This window comes from Epinephelus fuscoguttatus, linkage group LG24, assembly GCF_011397635.1.
Source record: "Epinephelus fuscoguttatus linkage group LG24, E.fuscoguttatus.final_Chr_v1".
In the NCBI taxonomy this organism is placed as follows: domain Eukaryota; kingdom Metazoa; phylum Chordata; class Actinopteri; order Perciformes; family Serranidae; genus Epinephelus; species Epinephelus fuscoguttatus.
This window is the reverse complement of record NC_064775.1, coordinates 5,149,070-5,170,424: the sequence shown is the minus strand read 5'-3', so window position 1 is coordinate 5,170,424 and position 21,355 is coordinate 5,149,070. Positions and strand designations below refer to the sequence as shown.

General features: G+C 40.1%; 1 protein-coding gene across 1 annotated transcript; it reads right to left on the bottom strand.

Annotated features, from left to right (window-relative positions):
- Positions 1-6,703: 6,703 nt before the first annotated feature.
- LOC125884780 (neuronal acetylcholine receptor subunit alpha-2-like) lies at positions 6,704-18,802 on the bottom strand. The gene is made up of 8 exons (XM_049569965.1): positions 18,733-18,802; positions 12,658-12,809; positions 12,455-12,499; positions 11,826-11,935; positions 10,780-10,999; positions 9,871-10,373; positions 7,264-7,714; positions 6,704-7,163 (listed from the first exon to the last, which is right to left on the bottom strand). The coding sequence occupies exons 1-8, from the start codon at positions 18,800-18,802 to the stop codon at positions 7,038-7,040; spliced, it is 1,677 nt and encodes a 558-aa protein (XP_049425922.1). The 3' UTR covers positions 6,704-7,037.
- Positions 18,803-21,355: the final 2,553 nt, after the last annotated feature.

Here is a 21,355-nt window from a genome sequence, read left to right as displayed (position 1 = left end):
ATATCGTATCGTATCATATCGTATCATAGCATACCATATTATATCATATCGTATCGTATCATATCGTATCATAGCATATTATATCATATCGTATCATAGCATATTATATCATATCGTATCATAGCATATTATATCATATCGTATCGTATCACATCGCACCGTATCGCACCGTATCGTATCACACAGTATCATATCATATTGTATCGTATCGCATCGCATCGCATCGTATCGCATCACACCACACCGCATCGCATCGCATCGCATTGCATCGTATCATATCGTATCGTAACTGAGTCCTTTTTCTGTTGGTCCACTTTTTGGTCCACTTTAAGAGGACTGAGTTCAGTTTTTTCAAGAAGCACTACATGTGAAAACACCCTACTCCAGCTAGCATATCTGGGTTTGTCATGAATGGAATATGATGTTTACATGCTCAAACGCATAAATGGGACACAACAAAAACCCGATCATGAACAGGTTATTCATGTCTATGTAAACGCAAACATGATGTTTTTTTTAAACCTAATCACATGCTTTTGTTGCACAAAGAAATAAACAAAACAATAGGAGTTGTTTTATCGACATAACTTTATTTTGAAAAAGACTGTATGCATCTAATGAGCAGAAACTGTACATTTACTGTGAAAATGGAAATATTTCGACATGTACAAGAGCTGATAGGCCACAAAAAAGAAAGAGCCAGAAACGTCCTTACATGCTGTAGGTTTCAAAACGGTGAATGAACTGTGAGTGATAGTCAGAGGGTCTTCACATTGAAGTTGTGGCACCAACTGCCCTCCAATTTGTTGCAGATGTGACAAAATGCTGCTGTCCTTTCAGTTTATGAAACTGGATGTGCACAAACCTTGAAAGGGCTGCAATCATCCTTCATCCCATGAAAAAAGGATTTAGCTTACTGGGAAACTTGTCTCCTTCTGGGTATGTTATTGAGGTAGAATGAAGTTTTGAAAATAGTCATGGAGAATCAAGAATTTGGGATGGTTTGGGTTAGGTAGGAAAAACAGTTAACCTTTTAATTAAGGCTATGTAACTTTCAAAAACAGGATTTTTTTTATTGTAGATTAAAACCATGAATAAAAAGACAGCCTGGTTTGAACTTTTTGGTGGCTCTGATGACCTAATGTAGCAACTTTAAATAGCTATTGCTTTAATAACTATCAGTATTTAATAAAGACACTATTATAGAGGTTTGATATTGATTTATAGCAAATCCAAATCAGCTTTATCGGCCATATAAGTTATCACATAATGCTGCACAAAAATAGACACACCCATAATGGAGCATTTAAATTTAATGACTCTCTAAACACTGCTGGACACCTCCCAAACCCTCATTAAAAATACCCACTTTTGTTGCTACAAACATGACCATGGAAATGTCCTGACCTCTGACCTAAAAAATACTCACTTTTGACTCTACAAACACGGCTGGATATGTCCTGTTTTTTGTGTTTTGTTTAAAAAAAAAGAAAAAGAAAAAGAAATGACCCAACCCCCCATTAGAAAATACCCATTTTTGTCACTACAAACACGGCCTGTTATGTCCCAAATTCTTGTTTAAAAAAAACACTTTTGCCACCACAAACAAAAGTTGAAATATCCTTACCTCTCATTTTAAAAAGCCTGGTTTTGTTGCTACAGACACTGCTGGAAATATCCCTAACTCTCATAAAAACACACCTTTGCCACTACAATTATAGCTTGAAATGTCCCAACCTCTCATTTAAAAAAAGTTTTTTTTTTTGGCTACCAACACAGCTGAAAATGTCCCAAACTCAACTTAAAAATACCCACTTTTGTCGCTACATACACGACAAGACATGTCCCAACCTCTCGTTAAAAAATACTCTCTTTTGTCACTACAATTACAGCTGGAAACTCCTGAATTATCATTCAAAAACATTGGCTTTTGTTGCCACAAACACACCTGGACATGTCCCAAACGCTCGTAAAAACAAAATACCCACTTTTGACTCTACAAACACAGCTGAACATGTCTTGAATTCTTGTTATAAAAAAGAGATACTTAGTCACCACAAACATAGCTTGAAATGTCCTGACCTCTTCTTAAAAAAATATAGTCTTTTTTTTTTTGGCTACCAACACAGCTGAAAATGTCCCAAACTCTTAACTTAAAAATACCCACTTTTGTCGCTGCTTACACGACAAGACATGTCCCAACCTCTCATTAAAAAATACTCTCTTTTGTCACTACAATTACAGCTGGAAACTCCTGAATTATCATTCAAAAACATTGGCTTTCATTGCCACAAACACACCTGGACATGTCCCAAACGCTCGTAAAAAAAAAAAAATACCCACTTTTAACTCTACAAACACGGTTGAACATGTCTTGAATACTTGTTTGCCACAAACATAGCTTGAAATGTCCCGACCTCTCATTAAAAAAAAAAGCTTGGTTTTGTTGCTACAAACACAGCCGGACATGTCCCGACCTCTTGTTCAAAACATACCAGCTTTTGTCGCGACAATTTTGTCTGGAAGTGTCTCAAACTCGTTTAAAAATACATCTTTTGTCACGACAAACCCACCTGGACATGTCCCAAGTACAAAAAATACCCACTTTTGTTGTGTCAAACATGGCTAGGAGTGCTCTGACCTCCCAGCCTCCCCTTGTTCCAGTCAAAACTGGACATGTCCCGAGTTCTTGTTAAAAAAAAATACCCACTTTTTAAAGATATTTTTAGGGCATTTTTTGCCTTTAATTGATAGGATAGTGAAGTGTGAAAGGGAGAGAGCGAGGGAGAGGGAGAAGGAGAGGGAGAGACATGCAGCAAAGGGCCACAGGCTGGAGTCGAGCCCGGGCCGCTGCGGCAACAGCCTTGTACACAGGGCGCCTGCTCTACCACTAAGCCACCGATGACCCAAAAAAAAAAAAAAAACCCAGTTTTATCTCGCCATGAAATGTGGAGCAGACATTCATGTTTAACTTTTGTGTCCTTTTGAATCTTCATTTAATGCTGCCATTTTGCAAAAATCAAATTTAAGAGCCAAATATCTGCAAAACAAGGCCATCAACCTCAGCTACACTTTGTTTAGTGCTGATTCGGCAATGTTAGAAAACACTAAGGAGATAAGCCTCGTACCAGCTGAACATCTGACTGGTAGCATTGTAAGCATGCTAAAAAACTTTACCTTTGATTAGTCACACACACCTTGCAATCCTGGGTACGTCTTTTGATGCTCAGCATGTGATAACATTGGTTCAAACTATACACAGTGCTCGCAGTCACAAAGAACAACATGTGCATTTGTTGTCACGAGTATCTTGATGAATTACGACAAATGTCACTGAGATAATGAGCAAACATTACATGTTGGTGACAAGAGAAGCATTCAGCAACCAAAATACTGGTTACAGTACGCATGGTGCACTTTTGATTTCCTTCACTTCTTTTTTAAATTTAGGGGTTTTTTCTCAGTACGAAATTGCACTTTGGACATGGTCACCATATAAACTTTGGAGTGCTACACAGGATGAGTCAGATGACGAGCAGTAAAAAAAGAAACTGACTCTGTGTTCTGGTTTTATTTTATCGCTTCCTCTTCCACTGAAACCCTTTATAGTTCTGTTTATTGGACCATCATAAAAATATTGTTTTCCTCCCTTAATAATCCTTACAAAAAGTGATATTGAAAACAGCATGTCCATGTGTGTGTGTGTTTGTATCACATCCTGTCTTCATAGAGGTTTCTTGTTTTTGCTGGATGTGAACGAACCTACAACAAGGCACTGACTTATGTTACTTATCTTATCATCTCTAAACCACACTTTAGATAGATCCTCGTCACAGCCAACACATTTATTAGTCACACATTTGCCCATTTACCATGGAGAGGGTTCTTTACAATTTGTCTCTTGAGGCATTTGTAGCCTTATGGATTTTGAAGACTGCATTTCTGTAGATGCAACCATGATAAATTTGCACGCCATGAGCCTTTCCTGTTCTCCGGATATAACGCCTATTAGTAATGCAAGATATTGGATAATCGTATGACTCACATTTGTGTGTCGTGTATCAGATGTTTAATGATCCCTCTTTTATGACATTACTTTGTCCACTTTGGGTCCTTAAACATCATAAAATCCCACTTAAATTCACTTTTGGTTCACTTCTCACTAAAAACTTGATAGATGTTGAACGAATTAATATTACAAAGTTGGCATAACTTTTTATGATTGAATTAGTTTAACTGCTAGCATATTTTGCGTTGACTTGCGTCATAGGTGCGTGAAATTGCTGAATTGATGAATGAACTTCAGCTGGTACATGCTCGACGTCATATGTCCCCAGAAGTTCTCAATGCATATTTCGCATCACGTCCGTCACGTCCATTGGCGCTAGCTAGCCAGTGTATCCTCATATGACAATTTGTATGATGGCCTACAAATTTCTGTTTTGTGCTCTACGTGTGACATTGCATACTTAACATAAAGTTACCCACTTAAAGTTAAGTTGCTAGGTAAGTACAGTTACTGTGGTTAGATTTAAGAAAAGAAACATGGTGCAGACGTACCTTAAAAGAGCCAATTCTCATTCCAAAATCGTCAAATACCGCCACTTTGTCAGTGGCTTTTGGCGTCAGATGCTAACGCCAAAAGCCACTTTTTGCGGGAGTATGATTCACAGACAGGCGGTGTCAGTTATAACAAAGCTGGGTGGCACCTGTTGCCGTGGTATGATACACCGCTGGATGGAGTTAGTTTGAAGCCCTGCTGGTAACAACATAATAAAAGGAGCAGGAAAGTCGCCATAGGGCGGCTGGAAGGGGAAGTGGATAGGTCCAAAAAGCCTAGGACTTTCATCCAGGAGGTGGGTGTTCGCCACCAACCATGACGTTTTTTTCTAAACCTAACCACGTGGTTGTGCTGCACAGCATAAACATGCCATTGCGGAATGTCAACAACAAAAGCAGGAGGACACCTAGCATGTACAGTAATATGTAGACCTAAACGGCACTGACCAAGCGGTGATATGTGACGAGTCACGATGAGCACGGGTTGCTTAAAATGACTCATACGGTTCTGAACACCGGTAAACACCACGTCTCCTGGGGAAAGTCCTATGTTTTGTGACCCATTGACCATCCCAACCTTCCTTCCTTGTTCTGTCTTGGTCTCATGACTGCAACCTTCCCAAAACACAGGCTCTACACAAATTAATGGTTCATGATTACATGGGATATATATATACGAGACTGGGTGCACTTCTTTTCACAGGATAACTCACAAAGAGTGCATGAGAACAGCCTGTGCTAGCTCAGAATGCTAAAAGCATTCAGTGCCGATTATGCAGGCTAACTTAACATCAAACCAGTTGTGGTGTAATCTGGACTGTATGAAAAATAATGAATGAAGCCATTATGATTTCACCCACTGGTCTGTGGACTCTTTGAAGCTTCTTATTTGACTGTATTGTGTAATGAACCTCGACATGACATGCAGTGTGACTCCTCGCTCTTCCTACTCACAGGAAAGGCCGGCTACACGGTAATTATGAAAACAAAGTTATCAGTTTTGTAGACGTCAGAGTTATCAGCCCTAAACAAAAGACGAAAGTTTCTAACATAAACTGACTTGCAGTAAGCTTGCAAAATAAAAAAAAAAGAAGAGAATATTGCAATGTCAAACAAAAAGGGCTTCTTACTACCTCCAGTATCCTTCAGAATGAAACACAAAATCTTGTGCTTTTCTGTTTCTGCCAAATTCCCATCTTGCATGGAGGGTGGTTTGGTTAGAATGAGACCCATTTGAGACAGCATTCTGAATTTCTGAATTGCTCTTTTCTTTTCAAAGTGGGGCAGGCAGCGATGAGGTGTCCTTGCTCATGGCAGCTGCAGACAGGAAGTTTTTGGAGATTTAACCTTACGGTCAGTTGGAACTGGTTCACGACATTTCTGTGCATTAAAGCAAACTCATCCGCCTGCACTGTGGCAGCAGAGAGGGACGTTTGGACGTTGGACGCTTTGGTTGTATATCCTATCATTGCTATGTGGATGACACTCAGCTATATTTTTTAGTAAAACCAGATGATTTTAGCAGCCTAAATGACCTGCGATAAAGGACTGGATGTCTATCAGCTGTCTTCAACTAAATTCTGACAAAACTGAGCTTCTCATTTTTGGCCCCGAAAATACTGCTAAAGGCATCTTTCAGCATATTGGCCCACTTGCCCCCTATGTCAAAACTAACGCCAGGAATCTTGGTGTTATATTTGACCCTAAATTGAAACTGAAATTGATTATTATTGTCAGCCTCTGACTTAGAACATATGATTCATGCCTTCATTTTGTCCCGTCGCGATTACTGCAACTCCCTTTTCACTTACTTACTTACTTACAAAAGAAAAAAACTGCCAACCAGAGAAGCAGATATTAAGAAGAAAAAAATAAATCAAACTTACCCAACACAATGACAATAGACAATAGAAAGAACAGTGGGCAAGAAAATCCTCTCACTTGCTTTAGTGACACAAAGATTAGTTACATCATATACGTCTTCCTTTTCAGGCTTCTACACACCTTTCCAGTTTATCACTCCATTTTGTCCTCAGTGAATATTGGCTGATTGGCTTTGACATCACCTGTTAGCAAGATAATGTCACAAGAGGCAAAGCAAATTCATTTAGAAACCCTGTATTCTGCTGAAATCAAAAGACACACAGGATGTTTTAATCCACTCATTTGAAAGTAGCGGTAGCTAATTTCTCAATCAGCTTTAATTACCTCTTATGTATTTCAAAGATTTTGTTCTGGAGCTGGAAAGATTAGCAACAATTTTGCTAATCAGTTAATCGCTTGAGGCATTACCAAGCAAATAGGCAGATTAATTGACTATGAAATTTCTCAATGAGGGGAAATCAGGCTGAAAATGTTCTCGTTCTTCTTAAGAAAGTTATTGTAACACTTTGATCTCTTTATATTCGCATAGACACAAGTTATTTAATTATTAATTTCAACTGTGTTATTCATTCTTTTTAATTCCCAGTTTGGTTTTAAAACATCCCAGAGAGCCACGGAGGCAGGAAGAGTCCGACTGTCCCCAGCAGACATACGATAATGAACATCCACAGGAAGATCCGGTCTACAACCATGGCGACATACTTCCAGTCCTCCTTCACCTGCAGAAACAGAAAAGACAAGAAACAAGAGGAGACGTTAGACAGGAGTAAAAACAAATCACTTCCTGTCATCAAAAAACAAAAAGGCGTCAGCACTCACTGAGAAGTCTGCATCCTCGGCTCGGAGATGCTCTGCGATGTAGGTCACCCCCTCCAGCGCCGACACCACCGCAGGAGACAGAACAGAGGCCGACAGGTTTGAATCCACAGAAGGGGTGTCCCAAGCCAGGCTGAGTGAGGAGTCTCTCTGTGGGAGGAGGATGTAACCGAGAGATGGAGGGAAAGGAGGAGACAGGGGAGAAATCCTCGGCCGACCAGCTACCCTCACCCCAAACCTCCCCAAATGATCTGCGTTTATGTAACCGTGAAGGTCGCAGTAGTGGATTACATCTCCGGTATCCAAGGAGTTGAGCTGGTGGCTGCTGTGGCAACCGTTCTCATCCTGGTAACCGTGGAGATCGATGTCAGACTCCTGGGTGAGCCAGGTGGATGAGCTGTGGGAGGGGCCTGGAGTCCGGACAGGGAGGAGTTTATCAGTCAGGTGGCGCCGCCTGTGCGTTTGGGGACAACAACAGTGAGCATGTCATATCAGCGGGCTTTTCTCCTGGCTTCTGGCTCCCAGCTACACACACCTGCCATCCATCAGCTAAATCAGCCCTTTAGTGAAAGAGTGAAAATTGGAGGTTATGATGTGTCAGTGTTGTGTTTACAGCTTGTTTCTGCTGCCCCTAAGTGGACAAAACCGTGGATGCAGCTTTAAATCAGGAAACAGATTCAAGACTTGTCTCCTAGTTTTCACATGTAAAGACCAAGAATCCAGTCCACAAAATAACATCTGATGTGTTTGAACAGGTAAAATGGGATAAACAAGGCTTGGTTTTTGGCTTTTTGAAAGTAGAAACAAAGAAAAGAACATGTGTCCACACAATAGGCTGTTTATAAAGATAGAAGATGTGTCTCTATTCCCTCCCACTGCACAAAAATGAAGCCAAAATATATCTACCATACAGCTGCTGGTTTCTTGCACTGGTGATATCATTTGGAGCCAGAGTCTGCTCGAATTCCCACCCATTAACCCATCTGACCAATCTGAAGCACATCAATTGGCACTTGGAGCTCAACCATAATGTCAAACCCCCTTTTTATAGCATCAAATAACGAATTGAAACCAAACCTAACAGAAAAATGAACATTTAAACAACCATCAGCATCACAAGAACGACCTAAAATGACAGAAACCATCTTGGGGGAAAGTTTATTTGATGTGTACTCTGAGTTTTAGTCCGGCCCAAGCTTCTTCCGCTAACATCGAAGACGAATTTTTATAACCTATACTGCAGCCAGCCACCAGGGTGCGATCAAGATGTTTTGGCTTCACTTTTCCGGAAGTTGTCATGTAGTTCATCTCTATATACAGTCTGCAGTCCAGCCTGATGTCCTGTTTATAATTTAGAGTGCTATTTTTATTCCATGTCATTCTTTGAATGTCCAAATATGACGAAATATGGGAGCACCCACAGTTCCCACAACGCAATCCCTAGCTTAATTACAGTTAAGGCCCGAACATACTCGGGCGGAACATACGTGGAATAGACTCCGCGGAGGTCTGCGCGGACTCAAAGCGGACGTCCGCAAGCCCTGTGCATGCAAAGCTCAGATTTTACGACCGTGCGGACTCCACTCCGCGCACCAGTGACTGCTCGGCATGTATTTTTCACATCGCGGGGATTTTTCACGGACATTTTTACAGGAAACTGCAATGCGGAAGTGCGCTCGACTATGAAAGCCCGAATGACTGCGGACATTCCTCGTGGAGTCCGCTCCGCTAATAGTACACCCGAGTATGTTCGGGCCTTTATACGTTCTGAAAGTGTTGATAGCGCCCACATATAAAATAATAAATGCCAATTGCAATTATCAAAACGGCAAAGTACTCTTAGACTGAGCTACAAGTCCTGACCAACGAGTTGCAAAGGCATTTCTCAAAACTTTAGGCAAAACGTGACAGGGTGAAGCTGTATTTGGGGTTTGATTTTCCAGTGTGTTGGTGCGCCAGCTCTCTGAAGATGCTAATAATTTCACTGTAACTGTTTTTGGCTATCGGTGCTGATGTTCGTGACTTGGACTGTTTTTGCAGTGGGGCTCACTTGCATAGAATGGACAGCTCAGGAGCACCGAGATGCTATTTGTTTGGCAACACAGTTAGGTGCATTTCAGTGTTTGCACGTGCGTCAAGAATTACAGTTTATTTTCATCTTATTTGATGCAGTTTAGTGGTTGCAAAAGTCACTTAATCCTTTTGTGAATTTGCCCATGTGTCTATCATATCGACAAGGGGGTTGATTTGGACTCTGGTGCATCTCAAAGTCAAGCAAGGATCCTTAAATGGTTGAATTTCACAGAGACCACGTCATCAAGTCTTGTCAAAGGACTGTTTCAATGTCAAGGATCTTTCAAATTCTACAAAGGACCAAGTCCTTCCTTCAGAGGATTTTAAAGGATGCATGTGTGTATCCTCAACAGGCATGAAGTACCCACAATTTTTGCCAGAATTGAAGGCGGAACCTTGCTAGCCTGTTCCAATGTGTGTACACCAAATATTTAGAAAGAGTCTTGCCTACCCCAGAAAGGACCTGTCCCACCTTGACTTTGAGAAGCACCATGCATTTATGGTGTTTTCATGCAGTAAACATTGTCGTCTTCTCACCTTACAGGCCTGACACCATGTTCTGGTCGCTTCATGCACAGCCAGCGTGGCACCGCCGACAGGAAAAGCCTCCGAACCCATCGAGGCATGGTGTGAGTCGCTGACGAGCGGTGGTGCACGTTCAGCACAAACACGGTGATGACGATGGACAGCGTGACGAAAATCATCGTGAAGAGCAGATACTCCCCGATCAGCGGTATGACCAGCGACGTGGACGGGATGATCTCGGTGATGAGCAGCAGGAAGACGGTGAGCGACAGCAGCACGGAGATGCACAGGGTGATCTTCTCACCGCAGTCTGACGGGAGGTAGAAGACCAGGACGGTGAGGCAGGAGATGAGGAGGCAGGGGATTATGAGGTTGATGGTGTAGAACAACGGGAGGCGGCGGATGACAAAGTAGTAGGTGATGTCGGGGTAGATCTCGTGGCAGCAGTCGTACTTCTTGGTGTTGTAGGTGCCCACGGCGTTGACAATTGCCCACTCTCCGCTCTCCCAGTAATCCTGGAAATTAGATCTTTGTTAGGTGCAAAGCAACATGTTGCTAAAACTGCTTCATCAGAATAACTTAAATTGAACTTCTTTGCTATGAAAGTCAGAACATCATTAAGAAAACCTCAGCACTTTCAACCTGAGAAATCTCTCCAGGATTAGTGTTTCGTCTCTTGAAAAACTAATTTATGCATTTTGTTTTCTCCAGAAGTTAATGCTGCAATGCAACAGCAACGCACTGTTAATTAAAAAGTAAGCCGCCACAGTGTTTAGCTGGCATACTTCTGCAGACAAAACACTGACAAAGTGCATGTGTGAAGCGTAGATAACAGGAGGTAAAGAGGCAGAGCTGGCAAATCACATGAGAATGGAGGCGCCAATTGTGGCTAAATGGCACAAACTCAAAATCAAAAGGAACCTTCAGGTCCACCGTGTTCTCGAAGGGCTCCAGGTCGATCTTGGCACGGTCGTACGTCCAGGAGCCAAACTTCATCTTGCAGCTCTGCTGGTCGAAGGGGAAGAAGGTGACGTCAATGGAGCAGGAGGACTTGTAGATGGCTGGTGGCACCCAGCGGATACGACCAGTGTGAAAGAGATGGGCCTTGGTCATGTGGGTGACGGCGAACTCTCCATCTGCACTGGAAAAAAAAAGAAGATGAGGAGAGGAAAAAGGCAAGAAAATATTGAAAATTGATAAGACAGATAAAGGACACCAACACTGACGTATTATCTGGATAATAAGGGATGATTTTTCAGTCGTTTTTTGTTCAGCAAAGCTCCCAAGTTTCTGTCTCACTATGTTTTAAACTCAAATCAATAAACCTGGAGCCATGCCCCCTTCACACAGGCAGTGTTTAATAATTAATCACTGAATGTTAACGACGCTGTATTCATGATGCAAGCTCATTTACACAAATGCTGAAGGAGGAGAAAGTTTCATCTCCATCCAGACAAATTTAAGGATTAATACTTCCTCGTGGCCCTGAGGGGAGGAAACCAGACTTTGACTTAAAACCGGTTGATGCAACGTCGCTGCACAGACGCAATCAGGGTCATTTATTCAACAGGATAATTTGCATGTATCACCAATTGGTATGCAGGAATATGCAGAAATGCTGTGGTATCATCAAGATGTTTGGCTCCATGGAAGTGACCTTCGCCTCCTCGTAGGCTCTCGGCAGATGAGGACATTGTTATGGATCAAGCGGGTAATTGATCACTACAGATAATTTCCAGCTCCACCTACACAGATTCAAAGTCGAGTCTGTTTGAAATGTGTCCTTGGATGTGTGTGTGTGTGTGGAGGAGATAGAATTTACATCGGGAAAATGACAATAAACAGCTTTTAGGGGACGAGAAACACAACTTACAAATAGGATCACCTTAGAATAAAGAGTGGCCTTTACTTCAGTACTTTAGTTGCATTTTAGTTCGTATCTATAAGTGTAAAGACATGTTTTTTACTTGTTGTACAGCACAATGTCGGGCACCCAGATGAGCTCAGAAGGGACTCTGATGGACGTCACGTTGTCGAAGTCGGACGGACTCCACTGCAGCTTGTAGTCAGTCCATTCCTGCCAACACACACACGGTTTTAAAAGCAAAAATCTTGTTTAAAGCCACTTTCAGTTTTATCCTTTTCAGACAAGACGGGCCAAATTGAAATATCAGTACAAAGGATCTGCGATCAGCTTTGTAACTTGAAGGATACCTTTAGTAACTTCTTCAAGCTGGACTCTTACATCCCATGTGTCTGAGCTTAGGTTTTGCTTTTAGTGTGTTCCCTGTTTTATTTTGAAAGTCAAGCTCCTCATTTGTCATGACTTGTTTCACTTCCTGCCACTGTGTGTTCCTATCTTTGTGATCAGTCGTCTGTGTGTTTTCCCTGTTTCAGTGTCAGGTGGCTTGTTTTTGCTGCCTGTGTCCAGTATTATTCCCAGTGTACTGCTTTCTTCTCGTGGCACAAAAGTATGGGGAAATGGAGTCCAGATTGGAAATGACTGAATGTAGCCTTCAGTATCAAATTTGTTGCTTTCACCTTCAGTCACTGTACTGATTACACTCACACAATCACAGGTCAGTTTCGTCCATACCTGTTTCAACCACACGTTGGTCGTCATCATCTGATTTTTCTCGTCCTGTTTTGGCACCAAAAAATGGACAACAAGAGATGGATCAAATTGTTATTATTAAACTCTTACATGCTGGGGTGATCACTTACAAACTGCAAAATGTTACGAAAGCCAAGAGTTTAGTGTGTGTGTGTGTGTGTGTGTGTGTGTGTGTGTGTTCCCACCACATCTATCAGCTGTGCGATCGAGAGCCCGAACTTGACGATAACCACATCGGTGATGTTTCGTGCCGGCCGCGTCCACTTGCTGTAGCCCCCAAACAAGCTCCTGAAGAGCTCATCCTCGGTGTGAACACGAGTCCAGTCTTCAGCCAGCACTGACAGAGAGACAGACACGTTATATCTCCTTCAATCAATCGTGTAAAACTGCCAATTGTCCTACTGACATATCCTCCTGAGACCCTGTGTCCTCATATAAGGACATCACATTTTGGGTTTTCTTGACCTTATACTTCATTCTACTTAACTTCGACCTGTTGTCCTCGTTCCTGGACACTTTTTGTGCCATCTAGTGGTACTAAGACCACAATACACTTATCCATGTAAAAACAAGATGGCAGCAATGTCTGCCAAGTCAGTCTGCAGCCGATCCCGACACAAAAGTGGACAACGTCCAAAACCTGATCATGTTTATGGTTGAAACTTGTTTATTTATGATTAATAACGTTTGTAGTTTGATACAGCAACAAATTCTTGGTTCACGTCTTACTTTGCTAACAGAACTCAGTGTGTCTCATATAAAACCTCTCTGTCTGATTATTCTACAGTCGACTTTGGTGTTCCACAGGGTTCTGTTCTTGGTCCTCTGCTTTTTTCCCTATACATGCTCCCTCTCGGACCCATTCCTGCTATGGCATTCAGTTTCACTGTTACGCAGATGATACTCAAATTTACATACAGCTCACTCCAAATGATTATTCACAAATCACTAACCTTGAATCTAATCTACTTGCTATCAGAAATGCTACATCCGTTCAAATGCTCAAGCCCAGTAGGCTCAATAAATCAATAAGACGCTGTTAATTAGGAAGTACTCGTTTGAAGACATTTAGACCTTATTATTGTCTCATTTGAGGACATTGGGAATTGTTTTTCATACTTGTCAAGTCCTACTGATTCCAAATAGCTAGGAGAAATAAAAAATGCATACCAAACAAAAGTCTCAGGAGGATATAATTTGTGAGATTTAGAGGTGCGGCTAGCTCAGCTGCTAGTTGTTTCCAGTCTTTATGCTAAGCTAAGCTAACCGGCTACTGGTTGTGTTGCTTTGTATATACCATACAGACGCTGAAGTGGTTTGGATATTCTTATCTACTCAATTTAGCAGCACAAGATTTGTTACAAATAATAGCTTGTGACTGCTCAATTAAGCATTACTAAATGAATTAATTACCATTAATGAAGCGGATAGTTACAGCTCTAAAGGCTTCTTTATAAGAAAGTTGTTTTAATAATCCAGCGAAACCAGGCAGTTCTTTCCTCAAATGCAACTTTATTTTGTTCTCATTTACTTTTTATTTTAGAAAGTGGATTAAGTCTATTAAGTATGTTCTTTCTTAAGCACTCAAACTTTGCACTTCTGGTCTCCTTCATTCTATATGTAACCCACATATAGTGTTTGTGATTCATTCTATCTCTTCACCATCCTCTCCATCCAAGATTTTAAAGAGCTATTCAATTCATATCCTTTTATTTCTGCTAAAACTAAAGCCACTCCAGCAGAGAAAGTGAGAGGAAATAATGTATCCTCAGTGTCGGATAAAAAAGCAATTACCTGAGCTTTATTGTTTTCACAGGTTTAGACTGCGATCTCCTGCACTCTGATTTAATTTTATGTCACACTGCAAAATCATTAAAGATAATTGAACTTAAAAATCAACACTATAAGCCAAGTTTTCTGGCAGCCATCATTCACGAGAGTCATAATTTCATGCTTGAAATAAACCTCTTTAATTCCAAGTGTTTGACCTTTTGTGTCAGACGTGATTTGATTTGTCTCGCAGGTTAAGTGAACAGCAGCAGAGGCAGTGTGTGCGGTAAAAACATCCCCCTCTTTTCCTGTTCACTTCAGGACCGGCGATCTCTCCCTCCCTCCGTCTTCTCTCAACACACATCTTTGAACTCTGGCAAGCAATCTGGCATCGGCGGCAAGCAATTTAGGATTAGCCAGTGCAAGAAACGGCGAGCCAAGAGCACAAACTGTGCAAATGTGTGTGACGCCAGTTTTTGTGATTATATTGGCTATTTATAACCGACAAAATGATGTTTCAGGTGAGGCTCTGCCAGTGGAGGAGAAACGGATAACATGTTGTTGGATTACGCTGCAGTTTGTGTCCCAGGATTCAGACTTTTCCCAGCACTAATGTCTGCACACAAACTCCCTGCTTTATAATGTCTGCCGTGTTATATCTTATTTCGACAGATTATTCTGGTTAAAGCCTTCAGGTGAACAAGGTACCGATGTCTTTCTGTCGTTCTGATTGCCAGAAAGATAAAAGTGCACAATTCTGCAAACCACACATACATTACATTTGCACATTATTACGTAGCGGAGATACTGAAACATTTCAACAGTGCTGCTGTTAATGTGTGGTTACGTTTAAGCACTTGAACTGGTAAGGAAAAGATCCTGTTCTGGCTTAAAATACCCAGTTTTGAGGACACAATACTGACAAGAAATGCGGCAATGTCTCTGTAAAACACAACCACTTTCTGTGCTACTATCCTAGCTGGAAACACAGCGATGTCTCAGTTCTAAACAAACAATTTTCATGCTAATATTCTGGTTGGAAACGCAGCGATGTCCTTTTAAAAACAAACACTTTTCATGGCACTATCCCCACAGGAAGTGCAGCGACGTGTCAGTATAAAACAACCGCTTTTTACAGTATTCCAGCAGGAGACTCTGCAATGTCTCAATGAAAGGCAACTGCTTTTTTGTCTTTATCTAAGCAGGAAACGCAATCATATCTTGGTGCAAAACAAATGCTTTTCATGCCAATATTCTGGCTGGAAACACAGCAATTTCTCGGTAAAAAACAACCACTACCCCAGCAAGAAACAGAGCGATGTCTGGTACAAAACAATTGCGTTTGATTCACTACCTGTCATGATCCTGGGTTTTGTTTATATTCAGTTATCCTATGGATTTTTACAGTCTATGGCCAGGACACTATTGTAATCCTAGGCATTCTTCTTTTTCTTCTTTCTTCTTCCGAGGAAATCATACTTCCCATGGGTGAAAACGCACCAAACTTTGCACAAAGGTCCAGTCTCATGCCAGATATCCTCAGCTGTAAACTCAAGCCAATAGTCCTGATGGTGGCGCTACAGCAAGCGTCTAAAGTTCAAAACTTTGAAAATTCATAACAAATCAACCATACGTGCTACAACTTCATAACTTTCATCAAACTGTAGCCCCAATACTGAAGAAACTTTTGTACATTTACACCTATTAAAAATTATGAAGTTCATCACTGTTTTTTTCAAAAATTGTAAAACTTCTTAAACCTATCTCCTCCCACAATTTTTGCTCAATTGACACCAAACTTGCTACAGAGCATCTTCAGACTGTCCTACACAAACTATGTTTCTCAGATTTTTGATTTATCAAAAATTGAGCCTACAGTGCATCAAAATGTTTGACTGTAAACAGTACTGTAAACATATACATGCAAATTCTTGCTAAATAAATCTTCAATGTTCATGAAAACAAATGACAAAATTCTGGAGTCATGGTAGATGATGTGTGGCAAATTTCAGAATTTTATCTCAAAAACTGAATTTTTTTACAGCATTTTGCATTTTGCTCTAATGTGAACAATTGGAGTCAATGTAAAAATGACAATTTTAAACATCAGTTTTTCACTTATGGAGCAAATCAATCATTGTTAAAACAAATTACCAACATCTCCATGCTGTCTAGATGCAATATGTGTATTTTCAGATTTTGTTTCAATAACTGAATTTTTTACAGTGGTTTGAAATCTGCTTTTCCATGTATGGATGGCTGCTAAACCTGCACGTCTGGCTTAGTCAGTTTGTGAAGCTACACATGAATTGTCACTGACTAATTAGCTCAGTGAGATAGAAACTGATTCTTAGTCTCAGAGGTTGTGAGTTCAAGCCTCAGCTGATGCAAAAGGCAGATTGTGTTGCTAAATTCCTAAATGTCTTCCAGTTCTTCTGCTTGTTGCTCAAAATGCCCGGACCCGACCCATCGCTGCGCATGTTCTGTTTGTGTTCCTTGTTTCATGTTATTAATTCATTTTTAATCTGTGTCCTGTTTTATTTTGTAGGTTCTCTCGTCCTGTGTCGTGTCTGGTTTTACGTCCTGTCTTTGTGTGTTCTTTTTTTAAAGATATTTTTTAGGGCATTTTTGCCTTTAATTGAAAGGGCAGTCAAGTGTGAGTTGGGGAGGGAGGGAGAGAGGGAGTGACATGCAGCAAAGGGCCATGGTCTGGAGTCGAACCTGGGCCGCTGCGGCAACAGTCTTGTACATGGTGCGCCTGCTCTACCCACTAATCCACCAACGCCCAACATTTCACTCCTTTTGCCTGTGTCTTCCTACTCTAGCTATATCTTGAGATTGGTTTTCTGTGTAGATATACCAGTTCATTTGTGCTCACCCCTGTGTTCTTCGTGTCGTACCCTGCCTGGTGTCTTGTGTTCTGTTTGGATTTTTTTTTTTACCTGAGTTCATCGTATTATCCCAGCTGGTTTTAAGTTAGTTAGCACGCTCTATGTTAAACCTCAAACCTGCATGCTGCTGAGTCCTTCCTGAACTGTGTCCTGAATAATAATGCGATTCTAATAATGGGTTTCTTTTAGTGCTTTCATCTTGTGTCATGCTTCATTTGATTGTTTTTATTGTCATTTTTGAATATAATTGTGTGGTGTGTCCAGGTTCCATGTCAAACTGAATTTCTGCCCCAAACAGGATTTTTTATAATATTGTCAGAGTTCATATGTGATACAACAGGAGATTTAAAAAAAAAAAAAAATTTAGTTATATTATTATAAAGTCATGTCCCTGATCTTATAAAGTCACCACAAAGTTGCTGCTCCATCTCACAGCCAGTGGATCAAAGATGTGATGCAGAAAATCAAGCTGGAAAAAAAAAAAAAAAAAAATCCTTCATGTCTCTGCACATATTTGCACCTTGAGATGACGACAGCTTATGTTAAAGGGATAGTTCAGCATTTTTGAAGTGGGATTATACAGGCTACTTATCCATAGACAGAATATGACATACAGTCCATGTCAGGCGGCATGCCCCCTAGTTTGGAGAAGCAGGCTGGAGTCCAGTATGGAAGCTAAGCAATGTAAGACGTCAATATAGGGTTAAGTGTGCATTAAAGTGTCTTTCATTAAAGTATGAAAGGACAAGAGGGAATTATTGTTATTACCAGTTGCCAGTGGTGTGTGTGTGTGTTCTCTCTCTCTCTCTCTGTTTCCCCATTTTACACACTGTCCTATCCATGAAAGGCAAAAGCTCACAAAAATAATCTTTAACAAAAAAGAAAATAAACAAACAAAAAAAAAAGAAAGAAACAATAACTTCAACCAACGGCAAGGAACAAAAGTTAATTTAACCCAACCACATGTTTGTGTTGTCAAAACGTAACCACGTGCATTTATTGTTGAAGGAAAATTCACATCAATTCGCAGTGTTGTGGATGTAATGCTTTTATTTTGAAAGAGGCTGTATGCAAACTGCTCATTTCCTGTAAAACACAGAAGTGTATTTTGAAAACAGACAATGCACGTAACAGGCTGAAGGTGACAGCAGCGCACCCAGGGTACCTTGCATGTTGTATCTCGACATGGAAAGCCCATGACCAAACGTGGACATGTGACAAGGTCTTAGTGAGAATGTTCCTTTAATGTCTTGTCTGATAAATGGAAAATAAATGTTAAAAATCACTATGAGGTGACAGATCATTATAAGAAGCACCGTCATGTTAGTGCACCCTACTTCTTCTATGATTCCATACACCCAGAAGAAAAAAAATGCTCCTATATATTGTAAAAATATATATAAGATAAGCTTGAGTAATATTCCCGAGGACCACACAGACGCGTCCCAAATTATAGGATAAAGTCCTGACAGGAAAATAATAAGAACATCAGCTATATACTATTATTTTATGTTTTCTCAACAAAGCGAATTTCAGTACAAGTTAAAAGTCAGCACGATTGAAATCCCATCACTGAGCTCATCCCACCGTCTCACTCACCGGAGCCGCAGATCCAGATCCAGCAGCAGCAAAGCGCTGAAGTCGCGGTAAAATCTCTTTTCAGCTCCATTTGAATCAACACACACAGATCCCAGTTTGGTGTGAGAGGGAAAAAACACAATGAAACTCAAGTTGTTTCAGACGTTTTGTTGTCCCATCGCTCATCTCCACATCAGTGTGTCCTCTTGGTGTGTTGGGAACAGCTGGATGGATCAGACCCATCACTTAGTGTCATCAGCGTGAGATCACATCACAGGGTAGCACAGGGGCTGGGCTCAGTCCTCACCGGGCTCATGGGGACATTAGTATTCCTCACAGCTTAAAATATTATGATATTTATATTTAAAAACATATTTTATTAGCATTTTAGGAACTGTCACAAAACCATTTAGTGGCACAAGTTTTTCCGATAATTAGCAGCAGCATATTAATCAGTTAATAATAAGAGTAATGACTGGGGTACATTAATGTAAAACAAAGTGAAAAAACACACTTACAACAAAAATAAATAAACAATAATTAATAAAATGAATTGAATTATAATAAAACACATTAAAATAGAAAATAAGTTTAATTTTGACCCTCCACCATAAATTATATATATATATATATATATATATATATATATATATATATATATATATATATATATATATAAAATTTAATTTTGACCCTCCACCATAAATTATTTATAATTTTTTTTAAAAAAAAAATTTTGACCCTCCACCATAAATTATTTTTCTTTTTTCTTTTTTCTTTTTTTTTTAATTTTTTTTGACCCTCCACCATAATTTTTTTTTTTTTTTTTTTTTTGACCCTCCACCATAAATTATTTATATATTTTTTTTTAATTTACTGAAATCCTGGAGTTAAAAAAAAAAGAAGCCTCAGTTTTCACTTGTCGAGCACCGTGGTTACTTTGTGCAGACAGTTTATTTTTGGCCAACCTTTAAATGGGACTTACTGGAAGCCACGCATTCTCACTTCGACCTCATCACATATCAGTGTTTGGTCACTGACTTTCTATGTCCACGTTGGACGTGCAAGGTACCCTAGGTGTGTTGCTCGTTGGCGCTCTTCTTTCAAAATACACTTCCGTTTTCACAGGCAGTGTACAGTTTACATACAGTCTCTTTCAAAATAAATGCACGTTGGTAACACATGGTTAAGTTTTGGCAAAAAAAAAAAGCATGTGGTCAGGTTTAGGAAAAAAGAACAAGGTTTGGCTTTATAATCTTGGTCTCCCTCTCAAGTCCATCCATGAACTTTAACTGGTCCAGAACTCTGCTGCCCGTCATCACCAGATCCCCCTCCATCAGTCACATGACTCCTGTATGCACAGTGGAATTAAGTTGTTGTTGAGTTGGACATTAGGGTTCTCGTTGCAGCACTTTTATTTCAGTACATTTTTACTCAAGTGTTGTTACTTGAGTCAAACTTCTTTAAACTAGCTCTACTTGTGTGCAACGTCTTTCCAAACCTGCTGCAAAGTCTCATACAGTGGAGCTGTGATGGGGATGTACAGGAGGTGAAGGCTCCCCCGTGTGGGACAGATAGGGCATTGCAGATAGAAAGAGTTTGGAGGCATAGTCAGATTACTTTGAAGATGTTTTGAGGATATTTCAGACAAAAAAACGAATCGTAACTGTATATTCTACTATAGTATACTATATATTGTAATAATAATGATAATAATAATGAATATGTTAATATTAATACATGAGTATTGAGCATGAGTTTCATTCATTCATTTATTTCTTCTTCTTGCTCGCTCTGTTTTGTTTTTATTTACATTTTTGAGACACTTTTAGTGCCATTATCTTCATGCTAAAATATATATAGACAGTAGGAAACCACAGCTGCAGCCACAAACATGCACATTAAAGATATATTTCACTGCATGAAAGATGCTCTTTTCATAAAAGTAGACAAATGCAGACTTTTGCACACAGTTGCTCACAGTGAAGGGCTCCTTTATGGACAAATTTGCTTATATATACATATATATATCTGTGTTAGTTCAACTTAATGCAGGCAACAGGTCAATTTACAGTTCGATCGTTATTTCTTTATATGCAGGCAATGTTTTTATCGCAAATATCTTTTTTCTATGTGGTGGTATCCTCAGAAACTTTTCATAAGGGTGAAAAATATATTTTTTAAATAGCTTTTTTTTAAAAATTAATTTAGTCCACCCCATACACTGGAACACACAGACTCGTCTAAATTGAATGAAATTAAATGTTCGTTAAAATTAAATGCAAAACATTCACAAAAATGTCACAAAACATTTTTCGATTGTCATTATTATTATTATTATATTATTATTTCTCACTTTAAACATGATTATCCTCTGAAAAAATTCAACGCATGTGACTTTAAAACCAGTGTGTGTCAGTGTTGGCCCAAACCTCCACAGTTTTTAATGCGCTGCACTGCTTCTGCCACCAGGTGGTGCCATTGAGTAGCAGGTTTAAAGCAGTAGTAGTAGAAGAAGATTAATTCAGAGAGGAGGGAAATAGTAAGATGTCCCACTCTGTTGCGGTTTTGGTGAACCGCGGAGTAGCTCGGATACACAGAGTGCTGTCTCTGCTGAGTGAGGCTCACTGTTTATAGAGGATCT

What these genes read in the sequence shown, in the direction of transcription:
- LOC125884780 (XM_049569965.1), bottom strand. Translation starts at nt 18,802, where the DNA reads ATGGAGCTGAAAAGAGATTTTACCGCGACTTCAGCGCTTTGCTGCTGC. An exon ending in GATCTGGATCTGCGGCTCCG is followed by an intron (nt 12,810 to 18,732) that starts GTGAGTGAGACG and finishes TCTCTCTGTCAG; the next exon opens with TGCTGGCTGAAGACTGGACT. An exon ending in AGAACACGGTGGACCTGAAG is followed by an intron (nt 10,374 to 10,779) that starts GTTCCTTTTGAT and finishes TCTAATTTCCAG; the next exon opens with GATTACTGGGAGAGCGGAGA.